The following is a 25030-nucleotide window of genomic DNA, read 5'->3' as shown; positions in this document are numbered from 1 at the left end:
CTTTCTTTCTTTCTTAGACACACCGCAGGAATCAGCGATACAATGTCCAGTGACCACAACCACGCCGACGCGCCTTCTTTCCCTCTCACTCACCTGACTGCTCAAGATGTACAAATCCAAGGTAGACATTTCGTAGATCCCCATGGTAGAGTCCTCAACCTCAGAGGAGCGAATGTCAGCGGGTCAAGTAAAGTGTACGTCCGGTCTCTCTCTCGCTCTTCCTGAATTGTGCGTAGTTGGGCAGTAATTGATATTCTGACGTACTGGGTGTAGACCTTCAAGACCCATACCCAAGATACATGAACATGCCCAAGTCAACTATATTAACAGACCTTTCCCATTGGAGGAAGCTGATCTGCATTGGAGGAGGTTGAAATCATGGGGAATGACTTTCCGTATGTCATCCTCAACCTTTCATACGGAGTCAAGCTGATCCAAGGGGTTGGGCAGTCCGGATCACCGTCACTTGGGAAGCTGTCGAGCATGAGGGACAGTGAGTACTTCACATATACCAATCTATGAGGGAGGGCGACCTGACCTAGCGATGACTATAGGGGAGTATACGATGAAGGGTATCTCGAGTATCTCAGAAAGTTTTTGGAAAGTATGGAGAAATACGGGTTGGTCGCTTATATCGTACGTCCGTCCCTCTCTCTCTGTTCTCTCTGCCCTGCGAAGAATTCATCTACCTCCCACTGGAAGTATTATGCTTACTCTGTATGCTCGTTAGGCAATCCACCAAGATGTCTGGTCAAGGTACTCAGGAGGAGTAGGTAACTCAACGACCTCCATGTACCCCCAGTGAGACTGACGGATATGAGATATATAGTCAGGTGCACCAGGCTGGACGATGGCATCAGCAGGATTCGACCTTTCCGACGACGGTGAGAAGTTGGCTCTCTCAGGTGCGGCGTTTCTGGATGGTATTAAAGGTGGGAGACTGGGTGGAGAGAGGGGGTTATGGCCTACTGGTGAGTAATTTTAGGCTCAATTTGGCATAGGCAGAACAAGTTGTTGACAGAAGTCCGGCGCGATAGGATACCAAAAGCTTGCTGCTGCTACGATGAAGTGAGTGGCTGTTGCCCTTTTCGTCTACTCCTATCGTATCGCTCTCTGGTCGAACAGTATAGAGGTTGTGGGGTTGACCCGATATTGACTTGACTTAGCACACTCTTCTGGGGCGGTGAGACGTTCGCTCCTTCCCTTAAAGTCCCTACTACTACCTCAAATGGTAGAACGACAAAAGTCAATATCCAGACTTATCTGCAAGATGCATTCTTGAAGATGTTCGAGAGGCTGGTTGATGCCGTTGGGGATGTCGGGAGTGTGATGGGGTTCGAGGTGGGTTGGAAGGTCGTCAAATATGGTTCAGATGATTATATTGCTGATGGGATTGTGGATGGTGATATAGCTGATGAACGAACCTCATCCTGGGTATATCGGTCTGCCGTCTATCCATGAATGGGTGAGTGCATTGCGGAACTCACTCCTACCTCTGAACCTATCTTTGGGTACATTATCGATATTAACCGGTTCTCGCTCTACTTATGCAGAACTACAATACCGACCTTCACCTCGGCCAATTCCCCTCCCCTCTCCAATCCTTCTCAATGGGCTCAGGTAGACCAACGGACAATGTACCGATATACAAACGATCCTTCCCCTGGCCCACTACCATCTCCTCGTACTCCACCGGCAACCCCGAGGGTGTATCGGCCTGGACAAAGGGACAGGAAGGATGTATATGGGAGAAAGAGGGTATATGGAGGTGGTCCGATAACAAGAATATCGCGGTGGCATTACAGGAAGATTACTTTACGAAGGATCGAAGTGGGCGGAAAGTAGATTTTTACGAGGATTTTTATTTCCCTTTCGTCCAAAAGTGGAATGCCGTCTTGGCTAGAACACAAAAACTGAAACAAAAGGGAGATGGAGATGGGTTGATGAGGATGGTTGAGATGATTCCGAATGAGTTTTGCCCAGAGTATGATGAGGCGAAGAGGCCTGATAATATGGTTTATGCGCCGCATTGGTGGGTCAAGTCATCAAATTCGCTTTGGTCAAAATGAGACATAGTAATTGGGTATTGTCTCGAAATACAACGGTGCGGAACTGACCTAATTCTCGACGTCACTCTGTCCAGGTACGACCTCAACGCGCTGTTCAAGAAGCAATTTGGATATATGACAGTGAACGTCCAAGGATTATCAAGGGTATGTCCATGTCTGCTCTGCTCATCATCCAACAACAGGTATGGTCGTTATCGTGTTGTGTCCCTGAGCTGATTGGGCTCAACGGCGATATAGGGAATGTTCCTTCCCAAAGCATTATACTTCGGACCCAACGGAGCCAAAGCGAACTACGCCAAACAAATCCAGACGATAGTTTTGGAGGCGAGGCTGAAGTTGGGAGCTTTACCTGTTATCATTGGCGAATGTGGTGTACCGATGGATCTGAAGTATGGGTCTTTCCTTCGCCCCCTCTCCTGAAATACCGCGACGAAAAAGAGGATTTGGTGCTGACATCGGAGTAACGTATAGTAACGAATATGCCCTGAAGACTGGGGATTGGAAGGCACAACAACAGATGATGGATGCTATGATATCTGCTTTGGAGAGTGCTAATGTCGGATTCAAGTGGGTTCGATCTCTGGTTTGGTGGGATTGATGTCGTGATGGTAGGCTGATCACTGCATGTGATGTAGCTTGTGGACTTATAATCCTGCTAATAGAGATGATATAGGAGATGATGTGAGTTTCCCTCTTGCATCTTTGGGTAGTACATCGTGGTAGTCGAGCCAAGGAAACTGACTTCAAATGCTATGTAGTGGAATGCGGAGAATTTCTCATGGTATTCTGATCATAATCGATCGATTGCCCTGAAGAAGTCTGATAATGATGGTGAAGAAGATTTAGATGCTGGAGGGAGGTTAATGGATGTTATCGTTGTGAGTGCTCCCACCCTCTCTCTACGGTTCAATAACACACATATCCACATACACATTCCCTTCCCCTGAGACTCGAGGGCGTCTAAAGTTCAAGATCTGATGAGCATTTCACAGCGCCCATACGCAATAGCCACGGCCGGTACTCCCCTCTCCTCATCGTACGACGCCGAAACAGCTCTCTTCACCCACCGATTCACCTCCCCTATCCGCATATCAACCGACATCCCCTCCATAGAAGAAGTGACCGAGATCTTCCTTCCCAAGAGAGTATACACAGAAGGTCAAGTACGTTTCGCCCTCTCATTACATGGGAAGATATACTTTGATTGGCCCAACCAGAGATGCTGGGTATGGTTCGATGATCCTCCTTACCACCATTCCATCGACCTCGGTCCAAGGGGTACGAAAGAGAACAAAGTGAGGAGAGTAGATATTTGGGTTCCGGGTAGAACCAAACCCCGCCCATGGACAACATTGCACCTCCTTGGTATCGTGTTGTTCTTCGTTGTCGCTGTTTTGGGGATATTGAAGGCTCAGGAGATTGAGTGGGATAAGGAGGATAGTGCGTTGAGGTTTCATAGACCTGGGAGTAGGTCTTGGTTTAAGACGTAGGATTGTATTCTTAGGAAGAGTGAGAGCTGGAAGGGATGAGATTGGCTCTAGAGTGATAGATGATAGACAGTAAACTGCGGATGTAAAGGGATGCAAGATATATAGATATGTACTGGTGAGGTGCTCTAATGCATCTCCACGATATGTTCACATCAAAATCGCAGATGTCTATAAATACATGTGTAATGGCCCATGTTGCAGCTGCAGCTGAAGCCTAAATACTATATACTGTGATACCGTTGGAAATCACTCGTCGTCATTACTTGTCATATAATGCACAATTTGAACCTGATTTTTCATCCATCGGGCTGATCACTCATTCTTCCCTCCCTCCACCTCCCCACTCCTACTCCTACTCCTCTCCTCCTTGAGCTGCTTCATCATCTCCTCTCTCCGTTCCTTAGTCTCAATAACCTTCCTCTCCCAATACTCACTCAACTTATTTAACATATCCATCGCCCCTCCGCGCTTGATCTCCGCACTGAACTTCTCTACGGATCGCGCTTGGCCGCCGTCGGTAAAGGATTTTTCGTATAGCATGATTAGGTTATATGAGGGGGTGAGGAGGGATGAGAGTGTGGTGGGGATGGAGAGAAGGGGGTGGAAGAGGGTTGTGAATGGGAGGTGGAGGAGGGATCTGGGTTGGGCAAAATGAGGGAAGTTAGTTTGGTATTTTATTTGGTTGAGATGTGTATCTACTAGACACGTATGGATAGGAGTCTTCTATATGATTATTGTCGATACCAACAATCATAGCGGTGCTTGATCATGACCCATTTCCAAAGTTATGAAACCAAGTTGTATTTCGTTTCGAACCAACATGCACATAGAAGAAATCACACACTCACCCATGTTCACCCCAATCCAACCACGTCCAACCACTCTTCCCCTCCTCTCCCTCTCCCTCGCCACTCCTCCTCTTCCCCTTCACCACTGCAGACCCGTTGATGACTGATCTAGACAAATTGCCAAAATCGTACTCCCCATCATCCCATTCGAGTTCCTCCATATACCTTCCTATAACTCCATCCGGCGTGCCCTTGATATATATGAAAGAGTATGGGGTGACTGTTTTACGAAGGGACTCGAAAGGGCGTTTGTACCATGGTATACCATCGTCGGTATCATGACTCTTCTCTGGGATAGGGGAATCATCGGAGCGGGGATGACGATGGGATGTAGATGGTCTTAGTCTTTTGAGCTGATCTTTTTGAGATGGGATTGGTGGTCTCTTGCGAAGACAGAACATCCTACATAATGGTCTATCCCCATCTGATTGGGTGCAGAAGGAAAAGCATTTCTCGGGTATACGGGGAATCTCTTTGGGGGCTTGAGATGGTTGATCAGAGGAAGAGGAAGAGGAAGATTGGAAATATGATAGTGAGGGATCGTATTTTGATGCTAGGATTGATGCTGTGTTTATTGGTATGCCTGGTAATAGCGGATTTGACTGTGGATTTGATGAGGATGATGACGAATGGTTGTTGTTATTGTTGTATAAAGAGGAGAATAGCTTGGAAGATGAGAATGTATCGTTCTCATCGTTCAGTTGAGGATCGGATGGGGGAAGTGGGGTGGATGATGAGGATGGACGTGTTGGTTCGGGATGATCGGAGGAAGAGGAGGAAGGAGCGGAGGAGGAATAGGAAGGGATATCTTGGTCGGGAGGGGGCATTGTATAGGTTGAGTTGGTCTATCGATGAATCGTACTTGACATGAAGGTAGACGATGTAGATATCTAACGCATTTGTCATTCACATTTCACATTCACATTCATTCGCATTCGATCATTCAGCTCGACATCTTTCTATCTTTGCCACTCGAAGGTATACTTACGTAAGTAAAACCTATGGCATGCCTAGTGGCAAGAGATGAGCCTTTTGGATGCCTAACTTTCAATACTTTCGGCTAACGCCTGTTGCTCGATAATTTCAGAATTCAACTGTATCCAAAATGTTTATTCAACTTCCCGACCCCTCAACTATAGTCTACGATTCCACCATAAACCCTCATTGATCAACACTCAACACCATGTCAGACCAAGCCGCTCCTCCCGCAGATATCCCAATGGAGATAACCAATGACAGCATCAACTCCTATCCGGACGCACGAGAATCCGACGGACCAGAGCTCCAAACATCCGAAGCGATCTCGCATGACGCTGCAGGACCCTCAAACACCTTCATCCCCGCCCCACCCTCTCCACCACTGCCCAAACTCAATACCAAGTCCTTTCCTGCTATAGACATTGACTCCGAGGAAGATGATTCAGAGGATGACGAACCCGTTGCGACACTCCCTATATACATGTCCACCGCTCTTGGAAATCAATTTGATTTGTATCAGTACCCTCTCCAGCATCGGTCGATCAACGTACCCTCCTGGGCTAGGGATAGGGGGAAGTACATCTCAGCGAGAGTGAAGGAGAAGATCAATAGAGTGGAGATTGAGATTCCCGTTGATGCTGGGCAGAGTTATTGGAGGGAGGAGAGAGCGAGGGATCTGGGTTTCGTCACTGATACGAGGGAGATCAATGGGGATGGAGGAGATGATATTGTCGGTGGATATGGGTTTGGCGGAGGGTCAAAGAAGGAAAAAGAGGGGAAGAAGGATGGGAAGGGTAAGGGGAAAGAGAAGTGGGGTGATAAGATGAGATTGAGGAGTGAACCGGTGCCTAATGCTACGGGGTATTATTCGGGGGTTATACGGGATGGTGAGTGGGGTTTTTCGTTGACAGCATTATCATCAACCTATCAATGCACGAAGATATGGACGCGGTGCTAGGAATCTCTCACATGCAATGGGATAGGAAGGTTGTAATGTCCCAAGAATTCAAGCTGATATCACCGCTCAACTCTACCAGGCGCACTCCACCTCCACCCTATATCAAAGCTACACCAATTCCGTACATCCCTAGGATACCTAGACGATGCCGATGAAAAAGCCAAAGAACGATCCACTCGACGAGCCGCCAATGGAGGTACGGGCGGAGATTCAGACGACGAGAAGAATGATAAGAAGAAAGCTGCTGCCAAACCTACTCAACAGCCGCCGCAGCGAAAAGTATTGGACGAAGAGGATAATGATGGGAGTGGAAGTATCAAGGATTTCAGGAATAAGATGTGGTGGATGACTAAGAAGGAGGATGAAGATGCGTGGGTGGGGTATAAATGGAGGGTTGGAGAGGTGCGTAACCCTCGCCCTTAACAGATCAGGTTGAATGGAATAAGAAAGCTGATGTATAATTTTATCTCTCCTTTTTATTCTCATCGCTCACTCGCTCTTTCGTATACACTGGAAACACAGGACGAGGAAGTATCGCAAACACTGGAAAAACTCATTGTGCCCGAAGACAAGCGAGAAAGGTTGACATGTAAGACTCGGCCGTTGGATTACCTTGATCGACAGGATAAGATGCAAATTGTCTAGGTACTTGACACGGTCATTTCCTGTATATGCTATATCTTTGAGACTGTCGACCTTTATTTATTTTTCCTCTCTCCTTGCAATAATGACCTGACGAATGCATATATGTTGACTGTTCACAAGAGATCTTGAGAGTGCAGTTGCAGAATTGATTCCGTCGGAAGGATTGAAGGATCTGCGGAAGATTTGTTTTGCTCCTCTCTGTCTTTTTAACCGAGTCAAACGAAATGAAATGCAAAGAGAGATAAGGAATGCCTGGTCACAATAACACATTCAATTTGCTCATCTACAGACAGTAGGGCTCATAGACAACATCCATTGCTCATAAAGCCTTTCCTTCTTCACCTCATCACTCTCCACCCTATCCCAACATGTCTGCTCCAACTTTGATCAGACTCGCTCGACCAAGGGCCATCAACCCGCTTCGACAATCTTTGATTAGGAGTTATGCTACTTCCTCTGAGCTGAAGGTGAGTACAAAATGCTATGCCATCGAAGAACAATCCCTCCCGTCAGATGTACAGTGACTAATGTCGATGTCTATCCCCAGCCCAACCTATCATACACCAAACCGACCCACCCCGACTCCACCGCCTCCTCCCACTCCGCAACCCAAAACACCATAACCGACCACTCGCAATACCTCCTAAACACCTACGTCCGACCGCCAATACTCATCACCCACGGTAAAGGCCTCATCCTGACAGACACGTTGAAAAGGGACTACCTAGATTTCACAGCTGGAATCGCCGTCACCGCTTTAGGACACTCAGACGAAGGTATAAACGCCGTAATCAACGAACAATCCCAGAAACTGAGTCACGCAAGTAATATATACTGGAACGAACATGCTGGAGAACTAGCCAAGAGCTTGGTGGAAAATACCAAAAAATTCGGTGGTTTGGGGTTCACCCAGGGCGGGACCACTAGTGATGCCAATGCTAAAGTGTTCTTCTCAAATTCCGGAACAGAAGCCAACGAGGGAGCTCTAAAATTCGCCAGAGCCCATGGGAAAGTCACTGGAGGAGAGGGAAAGAGCGGGATCGTATGCTTCACGAATGCCTTCCACGGTAGATCGATGGGTGCGCTGTCTGTCACGCCCAATCCCAAATATCAGGCTCCGTTCGCTCCGTTGATCCCTAATGTGAAGGTTGGGAAATACAATGAGACTTCTCAGGAGGCTATAGATGCGTTGATTGACAAAGATACTTGTGGGGTTATATTGGAACCTATCCAGGGAGAGGGTGGGGTCGAACAGGGTGATATCGAGTTTTTGAAGATGGTTGCGAAGAGGGTGAGGGAGGTTGGGGCGGTCTTGATCTATGATGAGATTCAGGTGAGTACGATTTTGGTTTATATCTGTTCTCGTATCTTGCTATCCTCAAATGCCCTTCCCCTCCCACCCGTGATGTCTCGGACCTCTTTATTATACGAGATCTTCCATTCCCCCTTCTACCGTTATGTATGGGTTTTAACTACGTTCCGCTGATCCCTTTACTTCCCGCAGTGCGGTCTCTTCAGATCAGGAACCATGTGGGCTCACTCAGAGTTCCCCATCGAAGCTCAGTGAGTATCCCAAATCCAATCCAAGCGATCGTGGTATCTATCATACACCATCTCTTTCCTGCACTCTCCTCCCTACTATACTCCTCATGCCCCAACATCGAACAAACCACTGACCCACTCATAAACACCAGCCCCGACATAATCACAATGGCCAAACCCCTCTCAAACGGCTTCCCCATCGGCGCCATCATGGTCCGTTCCAAAGTTGCACAGACAATCACCCCAGGAATGCACGGCACGACCTTCGGTGGACAACCACTCGCCACAGCCATTGGGGTACACGTTCTCCAACGTCTCTCCGACCCATCCTTCCTAGCATCGCTCAAAGAGAAATCAGAGTACCTATCCACGAAGATGGAGAGGCTTCCGAAATTGTTCCCTTCAGTGATCCAGGAGAAATTGAGGGGGAGGGGTCTGATCAGGGGAATAGGATTTAGAGATACCTCGAAACCTTCTGAGCTGGTTCGACTTGCCAGAGAGAGGGGAGTGTTGCTTTTGACGGCTGGGTCCGACGCTGTGAGGTTCGTGCCTGCTTTGACTGTTAGTGAGGAGCAGATTGATCAGGCGTTGGGAGTGGTCGAGAGCTGTTTGAGTATCATAGCGGAGGGTGGAGAGAGGGCTTAGTGTAGGGGTCAATGATGTACTTAGATTATGCATGGCACGATATGTGACTTCTAGTATTATGAATGCAGATTGTAGGTCTAGCGAAGTGTCCAACCAAGTATGAATGAAACAATTGCTTTCCCTTGTAGATAAACTACTCAACATTCAACAGAAGAAAATCTCAAGGCCCGCGACTATTGACATATTCTGTACATGCATATATGTTTTCTTGATATATCACCCCTTCTCGTTTTCTTCATCCCCATCAAGGGTCTCTCTCTCTCTCTCTTTGACTTGAGCAGGTATATCAACTCGTAATTATACTATATCAAAAGATTCACGAGACTACTATGGATTTAGAATTCTACAATGGGATACTGAAAACGAAAGCGAGTGTCGATCGATCTGATTTGTTTGATTTGAGACGAACGAGATAATGTCCATTAATGATGGGAAAGCGAAGTATTTGATCTATGTACAAAAGTTTGGGACTGGGTGATTGATGGGTTTTGTATTTTCCTTGACAGTCAGTAGACTCCGCCACACGGCTGATCCTATTGGTACCAATCTAGAATAGGTCTATTCCCTTCTACCGATCGAGTCGTATCTATCCGAACCAGCAAGGGGTCAGTCGATGCAACCATGAGATTATTGTGCGCATGCCAACTCACGTGGGTGGTATCTCAGCCCCATAGGAGGGCTCCTCCTCACCCCGGAATTCACCACCATCTTCGTGAACAGTAACTGGAGCCGATGTTGAAGTTCCCGTTGGGCTCATCGGTTGGGCATGAGCCTGTTGGTCCGACCCACTCCCACCAGCAGCAGCAGGTCCAGCACCACCATATCCACCTTGGTTCTGGACTCTGAACCTTTGGGATTCCTGGTAAGCTTCCCGTTGTTTGGCGGTCATTCCACCGGCTGCCAAACCTCCTGCTCCAGCAGCACCGGCGGCACCAGCGGCTTCAGGGGCAATACCAGTCGGATGAGCAGTGGGCATAGGCATGGTAGCCATATTCTGCATGTCGTATCCTCCTGCTCCTCGTCCAGCGAATCCAGCTGACGTTCCTGTTGATTGAGGACCGTATCCACCGTCGGAGCTGGTGACCGCTGATCTGGGGTATTGGGCCATCTCGGGTGATTGGGTGGTAGATGCCACACCTGGGGTGTAGTATGGTTCGACAGTTGGGTCATTGCCTTCTTGTCCGAGGTCGATGGGCGCTTGATGTTCTGGTCTTCCGGGGTCGAACTGTACAAGCACCAACAAGGTAAGTTTAGGGTTGTATTGGGTCAAGGGAAGAGGGGAAATCGCTCACCATCATATCGTCAAAGTCATCTCGGTTGGACTTCCTTCTCTTCAACAAGAACCATAAAAGGATACCAATGAGAGCGAGACCGACGACACCCCCTACGACTCCACCAACGATGGCACCGGTGTCTACAGTGAAAGAATAACAAGATTATTGTCTGTAGACAAGCGTGACTTTGAGCAAGCGACAGACTCACTAGATCCACCACCACCATTTCCAGATCCAGCACCTACAGTCGCTGTAGGAGTGACCACCACCGATCCATTGGCATCTGTGACGGTGACGTAGCTATCATTCCAAACTGATCAGCAACAGATCGACTCCACTGTATCTGGTTATTGATGGGATGATCGTGATTGATGGCCTGCCACTCACACAACAGTTGAACCACCTGATACAGATTGTGATCCAGCAGGGACGGAAGTAGCCGAGGAAGCTGCTGCTGACCCGCTCGCTCCACTTGAGCTTCCCGGTGCGGACGTAACACTAGCACTTCCCGAGGCTGAAGCGCCACTTCCTCCGGAGGTTGCACTTGCAGAGACTGATCCTCCGGGTGAAGCGGATGTCTGACCTTGAGATGAGGTGGGGTTGGCGGAAGATGCACCTGCATCGCTTGATGTAGAAGATTCGGCAGCTTGGCTTGAAGTGGTTGAGGAAGAAACGGGTGGAGGGGCAGACGAGGTACTTGATTGGACCGGGGGTGAGGTGGTCCCTTCTGATGGGGATACTACAGCTGAAGAAGCTGTTGAAGAAGTAGCCGAGGTAGAGACGTCAGCGGAGGTTCCTGCATCTGGGTCAGGTGAAGTTTCCGCCATGTTGGGTAATTACGGGTGGCAAATGGTTGAGGAAATGAGAGATTCTGAATAGATGGAGTGATGATTATGTGGTAACCAGGCAGAACAGAAAGAATGAATGACGTTTGGTGAAGTGATAGTATGATGATGGTATGATGTTAATGAGAAGAATGAGAGGCCGTCGTTGGTGTTTTCAAGTGGTTGTTATGTTTTGATATGTGTAGCGACGAGGTAACGAAACAACAGAGACAACGAGGTAGAAAGGTAGGTCAAGGATGGATGGGTTGGAAAAGGTTTTAGTTGTGTGATACTACAGTAGTACGAAAGAAGATCTGTGCGGATGAGGATGAGGTCAAGAGGGAGAGCTGTGTGATTACAACCACTCGTACAGTGACGATATAATCCTTGATCCTGCACAAAAAGGGTCTTTGGTCTTTCCCTCCGCACAAATCCGCTTTACCTGCGTACGCAACAAAACTAGAACTTGAACTCGTGGGAAGAAAAAGCGATGAACCAAGGTGCAGTTGTTCTAGAATAAAGAAACAAGCAGTCTAAAGTATGGGGTAATGACAACGCACAACTACGGATTTCACAGAAAAAGGGGATGTGTGGATGTCGTTGTTTCCTCGATTAAGATGATATGACGAAGGTCACTCACACATGATATACTGTGATCTGATTATCTCTTTTCTATTATCGCTTTGTGTCTAATAGATATCGGATTGATGAGTTTGAAGATTGCTGAAAGAGATTAAAGGAGTGATAGATGGTATGATTGTTTGATACGACCCAATTGTAAGAAGATGAAAGGATTGAAAAGATAGATGGATGTTGAAACTGCGGATTTGAGTAGTGGTTGTTTTGCCCTTTACCCTTTTGGTGGAGTGGAGTGAGAGTGAATTTTCAATTGCAGGTGTTAAAAAAGGCTGGGTGATCTGGTATTGGCGTTTTGGCGGATTAGATATTTTGTATTAGGTGATCTGCAACGAGGCAGAGAATTAGCCTAAAGAGATCTACAACAAACCACTATGTAGCTATATAACATGCGCTTGCTCCTTCATGCTCCATATCCTTGTGGATGACCAAAACGACTTTTCCATACACTCACTACATACACACAAGGGAGTTGTGGTTCCTCGGGTCAACCACCTACAAGCAAATTTTTATGGTAAATCTGGTCCGATAAAAGCTGTGCTGGGTTTTCATACCCATAAAGGAAACTGCGCGTCTGTCGTCTATCTCTGCCTTGCCTCGTCAAGCAGTAACCGAAGCTCGATGGAGTATCTTGGAGGGGATGCAGCGGAACAGAATGCACTTCGCTTGATGTAATGAGCTGATAGTATCTCGAGAGTGGATGCATACAAGTACGAAGCCTTATGAGTATAGATACAGGACTCCAAGTGAAACCGGTTCAACCGGATAACACCTCAATCTATAGACGGATGACGACACCTCTCTCCACTCTAAGTGTGTCTCGTTGTTCATCACATCTTTACCAAAATGATACATCCCATACCATGAGATAAGACACTCCACGCCATCATCAAGACGCTCGAGCCCATCCGTGAGTCATGTGCATGGCCAACAAAGACATGACATCACTACGCTACGTTACCACGCAACACATGTCTACAGTACCAATTTAGGGTGAGACCCTTCCTTTTTTCCATTTCCCCACGTGCCTTTGAAGGGAAAGAACAGCAAAGACCCTCAAAGCGCTGATCGTGGATTAAAGGATACCCTTTTCTATTTCTTTGCTGATTTCATGTGCGTAGCGAGCGAGATATTCCAGAATTGACTTTGCTGTTCCTCACGATGCTGACGTTGCTCGTATGATTATTTCGTGGTAGGCGGTCTTGCTCCAAATGCACTGTACTGAATACTGAGCAAAGGAATTGACATTGATACCTTCTTCACGAGACTAAAAGAATAAAGTTGACCCAAGCCCGTTTTTGAATCTGCGGTACTCGAGGATCAATGTAAAGTATGACATGATGCAGCGTTATACGTCACTCATATGTTATCTAACCCCAAAGTTACCAAAGAAACAGTATTATCCCAATCAATCCTCATCACCTACCCAACCACCCGTACCCCCCTCCTCCTGGCCCATCCCCACCTGCATATCTGGATCACTCACATCACCTTCCTTCCGCGCCACCACACTCCCGAAATACCATATTGGCTGACCCGACAGATCCTTCAACTCCTCTATACCCGCTGCATACCTCCCATCGGGGTCTGACTCGCCATGGTCCATTAACATCACGCGGATCGTCCCGCCTAGGATCGCCATGGCTAGTCGGGTCATCTGGCCGGTGTAGTTGAGTATTGGGTCTGTAGTCAGATGAAAATCAGCCATCCTTCCCTTAAGCTACGTGGTGATCCCGTGGATGAGCAGATCGACCCAGACTCACCATCAGACCAAGGTGTCATCGGGACCATATGTCTCGTATAATGCACGTCGCATAGTCCAGAGACGTTGTCGATGTACGATTCGAGGTTCACACCTACCAATGGATCGAGGAACCGTTCCGATAGAGCATCGCGAAACGAGCCTCTAAGTCAAAGAGAGCAAACTTGATTATCTCACACCTGATGTTGATGAGCTGACATGACTTACAAGATCCTGTGTGAACCCGTTCCCATCAACCGCCAGGATCAGCTGATACAGTATCACTCAGTACACAGCGATCGAACACTCACGCGCAGATGGCAGGGAACCTTTCTTCGGCGTCGCCCCCATCCAGCACATCCGGCACCCATTCTATCTCTTTCACAAGGAGATAACCGCCCGGCCGTAGTACGCGGACACACTCGGTCAACATGTCGTGATAATCTGGCATCTGCAGAGAAAGGTCAATATGGCTCAGTCAAACTACTCACGAGGTAAGGCTGATTGCACGATGCCCATCACTCACTCCGGCATGTATGTCCCTCACATGGACCACATCGAAGGTATCGTCCTCATATTCCTGCCCTTTCGTTACATCGTGTATCTCGAATCTGCGACATCACTCTCTCGGTCTTGATGAGCGTCCCAAAATGTGAGGAGAGAGAGAACTCACAGGAAATTAGGTGGGCATACCGTTATAGGTGGATGAGCCAGATCAACACCAGTGATCTATGGCATTTGACGATCCCAAAGGAAAGAAAGACGAAATCGGTGTCAGCTCTTCGCCCAGAAGCTGAGGCCGCCAGACCATAAGTTATACTGCAAGCACAACTATACTTACATGTATGTTCGGGAAAGCTTCGATCATCTCCAATGCCCTGCAAGACCAAGAAAGTGAAGTGAACGGAACAATCAAGTCAGCTACCAGACAAGACGATGGCATAGTTACTTTATAGTCATAAAGAATAACATGACTCGCCATTTACCTGTACCGCAACCTACATCCAGTATTCTTCGAGATTTACCGTCGCTCAGCATTGTCGCCACCTCGTCTACGAGGTAGGAACAGGTTTCAGCGTCAGTATTATTTGTGATGCATCTCATCGTTCGGCACGATGTCGGTACCGTGTGCCCTTGTTGACTTCGTGTTGAGATGGTTTGACTGAAAGACTTCCACTTACCAGGTATATTCCCCGCATGATATTTGTACACATCGTGGATGTAGTCTAGTCTCTAGGGGCGCAGTAGTATGGGCGATGGCTCAGTGGAACCTCCGATATCTTAATTGCTTTGACGGTTCATCGGCAAGCATGAGACTTACCTCCGTCTCGGGTGAATGAGAAGCTACCTGTTCGATATAAGGTCAGTCAGGTACGTGTAACCGCAGACAGACCAGATTTCTTCAAGGCGGAATCAAACTTTACCTACAGGTAAACAATAGTCGTCTTGCTATGGTTCATCGTAAAATAGCAAATCAGTGAGCGGTCTCATACATGTAAGCGCCATTCGATCGGTAATATACTTACTATCGAGGAAAAGAACTATGTTGATCACCATCAGTCAGCCTACAATCATCATCCGAGAACGTACTTCGCCATTGTACTTACTTGACCTTCATCAAACCTTAGAGCTGATCCCCCGCCCAACTCGTTGAACGGGTCGAAATTCATCCTCGTAAGACTCGAGCAAGCTCTGATGGGCATCTATCACGATTAGAAGAATGGGGTGTTCGATATCGTATAGCTATAGAGCCATGTATGTGCCAATTAAGTGATACTCGTAAAGTCTTCTCATGAGCGGTTGATCGTGTCGTGCTGTATAATCGTAGTGTATTTGCGAATACCGAGTGAAGTTGCTGGAATCGAAATACAATTGTCGTGTCTGTGTATTTATGCCTTGCAGGTAGACAAAATTTCCTTTGATGGCCCTTGATCAGAGTTGAAGTTGTATGCGTGTGTACCGTATACCGTATACACAATTAGAGCGTGCTGTCCATGTTCAGGTATAGGTATCCAAGTTGTATTAATCATCAGAAACGCCACATATCAGGATCAGGATTAGGATCTTAGCTGATCTGATTCCACTTACAATTATCCTGTATATGTGTGGTGTGATGAGGTGTGGGATGTAACGTAACTTACTGTCGTTGCACTATCATTTGATGGTTCCTTGAGTTTACTTTTGTGGATATGCTTTGGAGCCGAGACAAAGCGAGGTAAGGTCGGCAAGTACCCATATCCCTCCTTTGTTCAATATCGGATGGAGGTGGAGGTGGACTCACTCGAATGACTCCACCGGGCAATCGAAAGGATCGTTGTCGGCTTGATATGTATGATATGATGTCAGAGCTGTACAAGTTGAGAGGGGGTATCCGAAACCTTGTTGAGATGGGAGGGCGTAAAATGACAATTGAAGTGAGACAAAGGATGAGGACGAGGTAAGCTAGACTTTGTTCTGTTATATGTGTTATGACGATTTGTTGATCAACGTTATCTCGATCCTTTGTCTTCCCCACTTTGGTTCATTTCCCCCACTCTGTCGCGTGTCTGAGGATCATTTTGATCACCTTGTGCATTGTATAGATACCGTTTTGATTGATTGGTAAACGCCTTGTGCGCGGTACGAGGACCGTGTGTCAGTGCTTCACTAGCTTAGTGTCCGTTCGTCTCGTCTCCAGGGGGAGGGTCAGACGCAACTAAATAAATACCTTTTGATGGTGATTGGGACCTTAATTAGCAGAAACGCTCAGTGTTACTGTACTGCTCTCCATCATTCGTCAAGGGGTTAAAGGGAGGTACTTCAACAAGGATTGTTTCCGAGCATTTGAAGCGGTAGCTACATGTACCATAACATGATAGCCCGACCCATCTGTATCTCGATGTATGTTATGTGAATCCTGGTAGAAGAGGTAAGTTACCATCTCCTAGTCATCTGCAACACCCATCTGCTTGACAAATGGTCCATATATGATCAAGTCTCTCACACACTATACGTTCACACAGATCTTCTCCTCATCTCTCACCGAGGTCCAGTCCTTTAAGGAACAAAGCTAAACCCACACCATACCCACAGGAACAAATCCCTCACCATCAAACTTGACTTCCCCCTCTTTCACCGGTAGGTAGGTATTGCACTAAACAAAACAAACTTCTTGATTGCATGTCTTGCGCTCCCCATCACCATCACCATCACGATCGATCTGGCGCGACTGAACACGGCACGTCTCCAAGATCCTTCAGTACCATCACACATCAAACTTCACAGGGCAAGGAGGTAATTTACCAATAGGCTCGGTGGCTTGAAACCTGTGCGATACCATTACCATCGCTTTGACCTTGATCCGGTCGTCATCGTTGTTGGGAGAGGCGTCTTGTAAGGCCCATACGGTAAGTGGCATTGGTCAGAGATTCACTCGATGTTTAGTGAGAGATGTCAATACAGGAATATCTTGTGACCTGAACACTTTTACGTCAAGTTAGCAACAAGCTATCTGATCAGTATTCAACCCTATTGCACGACCTCCATCTATTCGTTCATATTCTCTAAAAGATAGTATCGATACAACCATGGTAAATAAGATATTGAGAAACGGTTCCACTGAAGCGACAAACCATGATCCTCTATAACCAGTTAAACTTCCATCGACAGCCCAAGTTCCCCTTCATCTCACCCCCTCCGATCTATAGCCACCCTCAAAGGGGGCAAAGCCCTCGGCTGACTCTCATCGATCCCACCCAAATGGTGAGGGGGCGGCACATCGTTCGATATCTTGTGGATGGAATTCCTAGGACCCAACGCATAATCCCTATCAAACATCCCCATCCCCGTCTGGTTCATCTCGACATGCGGTTCAGAGACATTCGACCAGGAAAACACCGTCGTCCCGTTCGGAGGACGAGTGGGGATGATAGAGGCGGAAGGTCGTGCTTTGCCAGGTGCGACGGAAGACCATTCTGATGGGTCCGGTTGCGGCTGTTCCTTGAAAGTTGGCAAGGGTGGGAAACCGTATGAATTCCTCGCGGACCATGGGGCTTGTTCGTCCGTGGGTGTTACTACGTAGCTATGCAAGGATGCTACGGATGAGCGGTGGGAGGATATTTGGGATTGGCTGGATGTTCGGCGGGGCTTGCTGATCGATAGTCTCGCGGTGCTATGGTAGGTATGGGATTAGCAAGTTGTCTCTCGTTCCCGTTGACATTCGAGATTGTCAGATTGGCATTGATCGACACTCACCCAGGACAAGGTCCCCTCTTCTTCTGTACACCCGTAAACACACAGGTCGCTCCACTTTCCACACACCTCGAACACGGACCCATCTCTCCTCCACCACCATCGCATCTGACCTTCCGATTCCTACAGGCATTACAAGCTTTTGTCGTCCTTGAGATGGGCGCCCTCGCTCCCATAGCCATATAATCAGCGTCGTGGATCGGTCCAGTCGCATAAGCTGTGGTAGGTCTCGAAGAAGAGGATGACGATGAAGTATATTCATAAGGGTGCGAGGAATGTCGACGTAATAATCCTGGTCTTCCGCCGTCATCTATAAAGGAGGTTTGATGTACAGGTGAGTAAGCTTGAGGTTGTTGTTGGACAGGTCTGGAATCAAAGTACATTGACTGTCTATGGGTGATGATGGGTGCGGTATGTGGTGCGGGTGCATGGTAATATTCGTTGGTGGGTGAGATGGGTGCTTTGGATATTCGTCTAACGGAGGAACGAGGCGATGAGATATCTGATCTGTTTTGACGTGATGGGTCGTTACCGCTCCCAATCGAGGATGCTGAGGAGGGTGGTGAGCCCGCTACGGTCAGTCCGTTAAGGAGCGAGAATATACTACTTGTTGGTCTATTGGATGATACCGTCGAGGGTAAGGATATCCTACTGGCAGCATCGAGGGGTAATGATAAGGGTACTGGTCGTCTAGTTTCATTGGGGGAAGATTCGAAAGATATCGAAGTAGGGGAGAGAGCGGGCGATGAATTTCTGGAAGATGGTGATAATGGATTATGATTCTGAGTGCCGGTCGGATTGGGAAAAGCTAAGCCTAATCCTCCTCCTGATCCAGGCGAAGGTAATGGTCCATCGTTCAAAGAGATGGAAGACCGTATGTCACTTCTGGTAGGCATGATCAGCCTTCCCGTCGAGCGATCCTCCTGGATCAAGAGGTGTCGAAGACGCGGGGACAAGGATGTATCTTGCATTGTGGACGTTTGGTAGGGATTTGGGAGCGAAGGACTCGTGTACGTCGTATCACGTAAAAGGCTGGACTACATATACCAGATATCCTTCTTATCCTTCTTATCCTTCTAAATGGGTTCTTGGGTGTCTCTTTGGGAAAAGCTTCCACTCTTCGTACACAGGTGTCACTTGAAAAGCTGACTATCCTATCCGGCTGAATTCGGGAGGAGGATGATGTATCGATTAGTCAGCAGCCTCGCCGACAATAGTAGTATTTTATTGATAGGAGGACGACGAATGATTGGGACACCGGCTCGGCACGTCGTAAGGTATCAGAACAAGGTTGATAAGGCAGAATATTCCCAAGGTTTGACTTTCGATCGCTCGTCGTAACAGTTGAGAATGAGATGGGGGTTGTCTCACGTCGTTGGCTTTTGGGTTTTGCAGTAGTGGGGGAACATCCGCTGGAGAATGAGATGGATTGAATCAGCGATAGCGATAACTCAAAAGGTTGAAGGTAACTTGAGAGTGAACATGAAATACCTTGTTGACCCCGAGATATGTGCTGCTAATCCTCTGATGTATGTTTAACCTTGCGAAGTAGAATGATCTTTTCCCTTCCGACTTTCACATTCAAGTAAACCCGATGTATTGCAGTCGTCAACGCGATAAACGTTGAGGGGTTGTTCGGGTTCGACCAGTAAATAGCAACTTGCTACCAGATAGTCTAGAACTAAAAGATCTTCGCGAGGATTAAGACGAATACTAGAAAGACACCAGGAGGAAGCTTTCAGGTGACGGGTGAATCACACGGAAGGTACAAGATTCAATTTCCAGACTTGTTGCGAGGGGGAGGTGTGATGTGACGAAGGCCAGGACTGTTGATGATGTTGAGCCTGTATTGTTGTCTACTGCCAAGACTGAAGCGTGCGATATTATCGTTGAGCTAGATGGAGTATTCGACCTACAGTTTCGAACGATCAAGAGAGCTAGTAGGAGGAGAGAAGTTGATAGTTGATATCGATATGACAAAGGCAAAAGTATCTCTATCAAGCTCCATTGCTTCCATCCTTCCTATTCTATTACCCTAAGTATGTAGCCTCGTCAGGTTCAGGTTCGACCGTCTTCATCTTGATCAGGAACCGATTTGCGGGGAAGGGTTTCTTCCAATTGACCCGTTGAAAAACATCTGGGAGCTAAGGTTTCCTTCCCTATGGAAAAGAGGTTAATTCTGGAAATGGGAAAAAGGGCAAAAGGCAAAAAGGTTTCGGAACAAGTACATACTGTATTCCCTTCCCTCCATGCTCAAATGGGATGGATGCAGGTCTAGGTCAAATTTGTGAAAAAAGTGAACAAGCACAATTAGAGTTAGTCCGTTTCCCCCTCCCTCCGCTTGAAAGCCGAAGAAAGTAATTCCTGTGTATGGTTGTTCCTCTTCGGAGATTAATCGAAAGGCTTACGCGAATGATATGTAATGGTCTACCCAGCTGAACAGCTGAACTATGAACAGCTGAACGCCTCAGTTGCCTTGTTACGTGGTTTTCACATCTGGAATCAAGGTTTGACACAAGCATCAGGTTGGGTGGGTGGCTTGGTTCCTTATATAGGTCGTGAATGGCATACTGCACTATACTTGGGATGTTTTGTCTTCTTCTGATATCTGTCGATGGCGTTATCTCTTCTCATCCTCGCATTTGTACCTCGACCGTGATGGTGTTAGGTACCGGGACTGCTGGGCTGAACGAGCAAAATGAACTGAATCAGATCCGCGAAGGAAGACTCGGCCACACCTGCGATGATGTCCACGAATCTCGAACTCTTGCTTATGCTTATTACCCGACGCCATGTCTGAGCCAGAATGGGAAAGATACTGCAACTGTATGTATCAGTCGGAATATGACACAGAGATATCCCAGACCAGCCTCACCTTGTTTGGGTTAATCATGTTTTTGCGGCATCAGCAGCGACAGACGACAGACGCCCGAATCCGAATCCGAATCCGAATCAGGTCCAAGAATGAGCAACGGAAGGTGACATCGACATCGGAGCAGGCTCGTGATGCTTTGCTGCTTGGGACTGAAATCTGTCAATCGCATCATCATACTTATTCATCGAGGATTGGTAGCTCGTTAAGTGAGAGAACACGCAGATCTACGAGTGCATACTATTTCCCCTTGCGAAGTGTTGCGACACGTACAGTACCACTTCGCGATGTCCTCATGACAAGGGAAGTAAGAACAAAGGGACTTTTCCTTTCAGCAGTACTGTACAGCATAATCGAAGCAACAATTAACCCATCTGTTCCTCAACTTCCACCGACTCTGACTGGAACTAACTCATCTAACCTCACCTCGCCGCGTTGTACAGAATCCCGAACAAGCACGCTGACCATGCCTTTTCTTCACGATGCAGCACCAGGCAGCGAGGTCCACCCGATTGATCTGACGAATGAGAACACACCCAAGAGTGACTCCTCGTCAGACTCAGGGAGTAGAAGCAATTACCAGTCTCCCAACGCTGAATGGGACCACGATCACGACCACGACCACAGGATCTCCCCGAGTGTCATGTATTCTGCAGGATCGAATCCGAATCTACTGGACAACTCGGATCATCCCTTCTCATTCTGGGATGCTTCTTATGGAGATATCGACATCGGAAGTGAGCTTCGTAACCAAGATACAGACACGGCGAGATACAGCACCGCTCCGGATCAACTCGGCAGACCCAGGACCCATGACGATGTAAGCATGAGTACGGTCATGGATATGGATATGGACGACGTCACTTCCAACCTGAAGGCCATTCAGACCGACTTGATGGATTATGAACCTCGTCAGCGCGAGTTAACGAGGACCACGAAGGAAACTGCCCGTAGGATCTACGATCAATCTGTCAGTGTACGGGAGACTTTGAAATCTTTATACGAGGTCATGCCTCGTTATGCTGTCCAGGGAGTTTCACCCGCCCCGTCAAATACAACCACACCTAGCAATCCCACTCATATTGCCCAGAGGGACGAAACAAAGACAAATGAAGAGTACAAAAGGCGGATCGAAAATTTGGAAACGACGAATAGGGAATTACAAGATGCCAATCGAGAACAAGAGTTGAGGTCGAGGGTTCTGCAAGGTGAGGTGGCAGCGAGGGATCTGGAGCTAATGAGATTGAGGAGGGATTAGTGAGGTTATAGTTGGAAGTATGTGCACATGCATGATTGTTAGATGTAGGTATAAAGTTGGAACCAAGATGTTGGGTGTATCGAATATTGAACAGGCGAAGAAGAAACCTATATGACCGTACTGAGCTGATCTCCAATGGATCATATCGAACTTAAAAATCAAAAGTGATCGTCCAGGGTATCAAAGTAATTCCAATAAATTTATATATGCGAGAAAGAAGACTTATGAGCCCAAAATGAGTCAACACCACCGTTAGTCAAGATCATACCCTCCCCGCCAACCTATCTTCGATCAAATCCGCTACCACCTTCCCAACGACCGTTATACTCGTGCCCTGGAATCCCTCTGGGTAATCCACCTTGGGTAAATTGGGCGCAGTGAACGAGACGTCATGCTGGACTGCAAAGTGCCTTAGTCCTAGGGCGTGGGCTGTCCATTGGTCTGTAAGTAATCCAAGGGGATTAGCATTGTCCTCACAAGAGATAGGGAATGAGGTTGATCATTACAAGAGCAAAATTGGGTAGAACGAAGAACAAAATGACTGCACTCACAATCCCTCGCAAATCCACCTTTGAAGAACATCTCTATCACAGCGCTTCGAGGTGTAGCAGGCATCCAGAGTAGATGGGTCAGACCATTCCCGTGGACACCCAGCATGATCTGTGGTAGTAGAGTACTATCAGCACGGTCCCCAATTCCGCCCCAAAGACTCTTGATATCCGTTCGCTTGCTCGTGTGTCCAAGCCAATATTCAATCTGTGATCTCACCGATCCTCGCCCGATATTGGATATACTACTGCATTTCCCGGGAAGGGTGACTTGATTCAAACCATCCACTCACGGTAGTTCTCCCAGCCAGCGCAAACTGCTCCTCCTTCGACATCTTCTCCGCCTCAACAATGACCAACTCCCATCCCAATCTCTTCGACCGTTCCTCCAGCGCTTTCACCAAATCCTCATGCGATTCCTTGGTCAACCTCCTTCTAGAGCTCTGCCTTGAGATATACGTGATGACCGGTGTATAAGTCCCAGGAGGAGCGAGCGGCTCCACCACGTCTACTCCCGGTCCAATTAACGAGGTCGGATCGGTAGCTCCGTGACCTTCCAGATTCCTTGAGATGATAGATTCGGGTAGACCAGAATACCTCAATACCTGCCTTCGGATGGGTTCCCACCACCATTTGGAAGCTTGACCCACATGTAACGCTGAGGCAACTGTCCGAGCTGTGGGACCTGTCCACTCTCCCCTGAAGGCTGCTGATCGGTCTGCTAGGAGTGCTCGCTCGAGGACAAAGGCCTTGGGAGCGGAGGAGATAGTCTGGTTCTTCATATCTGCCCAATCTTCTGGGTAGAGCGTGGAGATGGATGGGAAGAGGGAGTATAGGAGTGTAGGGTTGAATTTGGGTTTGTCTCGCCTACGAATCATCATGATCAGCCATCAGCCACCGTTGTCTCCCTTGGGCTACGATGTTCGAATGCATTATAACTCACCACTCCCTCACATCCTGATGCAAGAACCATACCCTCTGAGGAGGTGGCAACGTCGTCTCCCCATTAGCAGAGATATGTGTATCGAATGACGAATAAGCTCTCCAAGCGCCCAACATGAGCTCAGCAGCGAAATGGTAATAATGGTCGATGACTGATTATGAGCCATCATGAGCTATCGTTTCTTCCAAGTGACGTGAAGAAGATGAAATGGAGCTCACACTGGCCATCGTTGAACAAGAAGGTCATACCGTCCATCTTCCATACCCTCGGACCCCAGAGTTTCATAGCTTCGAAGGGTGAGATGAAGATGATCTAGCACCAGCATTTAGCATAATCATATTTCTGAAACCAGAGACGATATGGATTACCCACCTCGTCACCTTTCGGTTCTCTAGCTTGTGAATTCCCAGGATCACTGTTCGCAGGAAGACCTGTCGAGGTCATCATGCGAAGTTCAGGCCATTGGGTGGGGTCGTCGCTGTGGGGTGCAGGACAAATATCAGATCTTGTATCTTCCTTATGAGTCACGCCTAGTACGACTTCAAACCCAGCCAGCCTGTCCACCTGTCCGATACTTTCTCTTCTTGGCATATAAATAGGATGGACAAGTAAACTCACGTCACAGCGTAAAAACTCCCATTATAGATATACAACCTCTCCATAACAGTCCAACCAGGCGCATGGGCCTTTAGCTCCGTCGTCAATCCCTGCAACTCGTCATCCTCCTGTTGTTCTTCTCCACCATCCCACGACTGTCCGCTCTCCTCCCCAGAGGGAAGGTCCAGATCTAGATCCACACCCGCACTGAATCCATAGGTCTTTACTGATTCTCCAAAAGTCTTTTCCCCTCCTACCCCACATACTCCCGAGGAAGAATGGGAGGAAGAGGAAGAGGGGAACAACCAATTTGGTATACCGTATTTTCCCCCTTTCGAGGTGTTGGAGAGGTGGACGGGCTGGGTGGAAGTTGAGCTTGGCGTTGAGAAGAGGAGGTAGGAGAATGAAAGTGTCAATAAACACAAGAGTACATCTCGCCTGGTAGGTCTGAGGAATTGTCGGGTGCCTTGCGAGGTGTTGGTGCTGGTGTTATGTTGGAGTTGATGGTAGTGCGGTGAATGCGTTGGTGAGGTTGAACCGTTTACCCACGAGGTGAAGAAGTTGTTTCGCTCGACGTGGGGTGATCTGGGTGGTTCGCCTTGGAGGAAGTTGGGTAGGACTGAGGGCATGGTGGTGAGTGTAGGATTTAGGGGGTATTATGGACGCGTAGGGAAGAGAAGATGGGATGAGCGTAATGAGCGTGATGGTATATAATGATCGAAGACAAAGGAAGGTCAAGTAGTCAGGTTGAATGATTCGATGTCTTAATGTCTTGACCAATCCAGTCCAATCAGATCCTCTTCTTTGCCTTTTCTTTGTCTTGGCTTGGCTTGTTATTATATATGTTTCTTGTATTCTAATTTCTATCTTTGAGATGAAACAAGCACCTAGCGTCACTGATACATCCAGACTGGAGAGCTAAGTGGTAAAAG

General features: G+C 47.7%; 9 protein-coding genes across 9 annotated transcripts; 4 read left to right on the top strand and 5 right to left on the bottom strand.

The window, feature by feature from the left end:
• Positions 1-42: 42 nt before the first annotated feature.
• On the top strand, positions 43-3559 carry I302_102849 (uncharacterized protein; the record flags this gene model as incomplete). The annotated part of the gene is made up of 16 exons (XM_065869573.1): positions 43-194; positions 274-395; positions 451-493; positions 555-636; positions 731-769; positions 830-971; positions 1038-1068; positions 1167-1341; positions 1412-1465; positions 1554-2032; positions 2144-2213; positions 2307-2458; positions 2541-2636; positions 2705-2750; positions 2828-2947; positions 3062-3559. 16 exons carry the CDS (start codon positions 43-45, stop codon positions 3557-3559), a joined length of 2301 nt encoding a protein of 766 aa, XP_065725645.1.
• Positions 3560-3871: 312 nt separating this feature from the next.
• On the bottom strand, positions 3872-5234 carry I302_102848 (uncharacterized protein; the record flags this gene model as incomplete). The annotated part of the gene is made up of 2 exons (XM_019188217.1): positions 3872-4196; positions 4408-5234. 2 exons carry the CDS (start codon positions 5232-5234, stop codon positions 3872-3874), a joined length of 1152 nt encoding a protein of 383 aa, XP_019051095.1.
• A 356-nt stretch (positions 5235-5590) lies between these two features.
• I302_102847 (uncharacterized protein) lies at positions 5591-6988 on the top strand (the record flags this gene model as incomplete). The annotated part of the gene is made up of 3 exons (XM_019188216.1): positions 5591-6272; positions 6423-6745; positions 6866-6988. The coding sequence occupies 3 exons, from the start codon at positions 5591-5593 to the stop codon at positions 6986-6988; spliced, it is 1128 nt and encodes a 375-aa protein (XP_019051094.1).
• A 368-nt stretch (positions 6989-7356) lies between these two features.
• On the top strand, positions 7357-9175 carry I302_102846 (uncharacterized protein; the record flags this gene model as incomplete). Its single annotated transcript, XM_019188215.1, has 4 exons — positions 7357-7455; positions 7536-8321; positions 8493-8551; positions 8683-9175. The coding sequence occupies 4 exons, from the start codon at positions 7357-7359 to the stop codon at positions 9173-9175; spliced, it is 1437 nt and encodes a 478-aa protein (XP_019051093.1).
• Positions 9176-9733: 558 nt separating this feature from the next.
• On the bottom strand, positions 9734-11276 carry I302_102845 (uncharacterized protein; the record flags this gene model as incomplete). The annotated part of the gene is made up of 5 exons (XM_019188214.2): positions 9734-9761; positions 9826-10400; positions 10468-10589; positions 10658-10749; positions 10837-11276. 5 exons carry the CDS (start codon positions 11274-11276, stop codon positions 9734-9736), a joined length of 1257 nt encoding a protein of 418 aa, XP_019051092.2.
• Positions 11277-13317: 2041 nt separating this feature from the next.
• I302_102844 (uncharacterized protein) lies at positions 13318-15320 on the bottom strand (the record flags this gene model as incomplete). The annotated part of the gene is made up of 11 exons (XM_065869572.1): positions 13318-13592; positions 13673-13815; positions 13962-14101; positions 14177-14261; positions 14324-14379; positions 14492-14528; positions 14600-14702; positions 14832-14883; positions 14972-14998; positions 15079-15099; positions 15258-15320. The coding sequence occupies 11 exons, from the start codon at positions 15318-15320 to the stop codon at positions 13318-13320; spliced, it is 1002 nt and encodes a 333-aa protein (XP_065725644.1).
• Positions 15321-17316: 1996 nt separating this feature from the next.
• Positions 17317-18851, bottom strand: I302_102843 (uncharacterized protein; the record flags this gene model as incomplete). The annotated part of the gene is made up of 2 exons (XM_019188212.1): positions 17317-17800; positions 17884-18851. The coding sequence occupies 2 exons, from the start codon at positions 18849-18851 to the stop codon at positions 17317-17319; spliced, it is 1452 nt and encodes a 483-aa protein (XP_019051090.1).
• Positions 18852-21218: 2367 nt separating this feature from the next.
• On the top strand, positions 21219-22010 carry I302_102842 (uncharacterized protein; the record flags this gene model as incomplete). The annotated part of the gene is made up of 1 exon (XM_019188211.1): positions 21219-22010. The coding sequence occupies one exon, from the start codon at positions 21219-21221 to the stop codon at positions 22008-22010; it is 792 nt and encodes a 263-aa protein (XP_019051089.1).
• Positions 22011-22272: 262 nt separating this feature from the next.
• Positions 22273-24727, bottom strand: I302_102841 (uncharacterized protein; the record flags this gene model as incomplete). Its single annotated transcript, XM_019188210.1, has 7 exons — positions 22273-22451; positions 22562-22670; positions 22852-23425; positions 23502-23652; positions 23720-23813; positions 23874-23979; positions 24120-24727. 7 exons carry the CDS (start codon positions 24725-24727, stop codon positions 22273-22275), a joined length of 1821 nt encoding a protein of 606 aa, XP_019051088.1.
• Positions 24728-25030: the final 303 nt, after the last annotated feature.

Source organism: Kwoniella bestiolae, chromosome 1, assembly GCF_000512585.2.
Source record: "Kwoniella bestiolae CBS 10118 chromosome 1, complete sequence".
NCBI lineage: Eukaryota > Fungi > Basidiomycota > Tremellomycetes > Tremellales > Cryptococcaceae > Kwoniella > Kwoniella bestiolae.
This window is presented reverse-complemented; position numbering and strand designations above follow the sequence as displayed.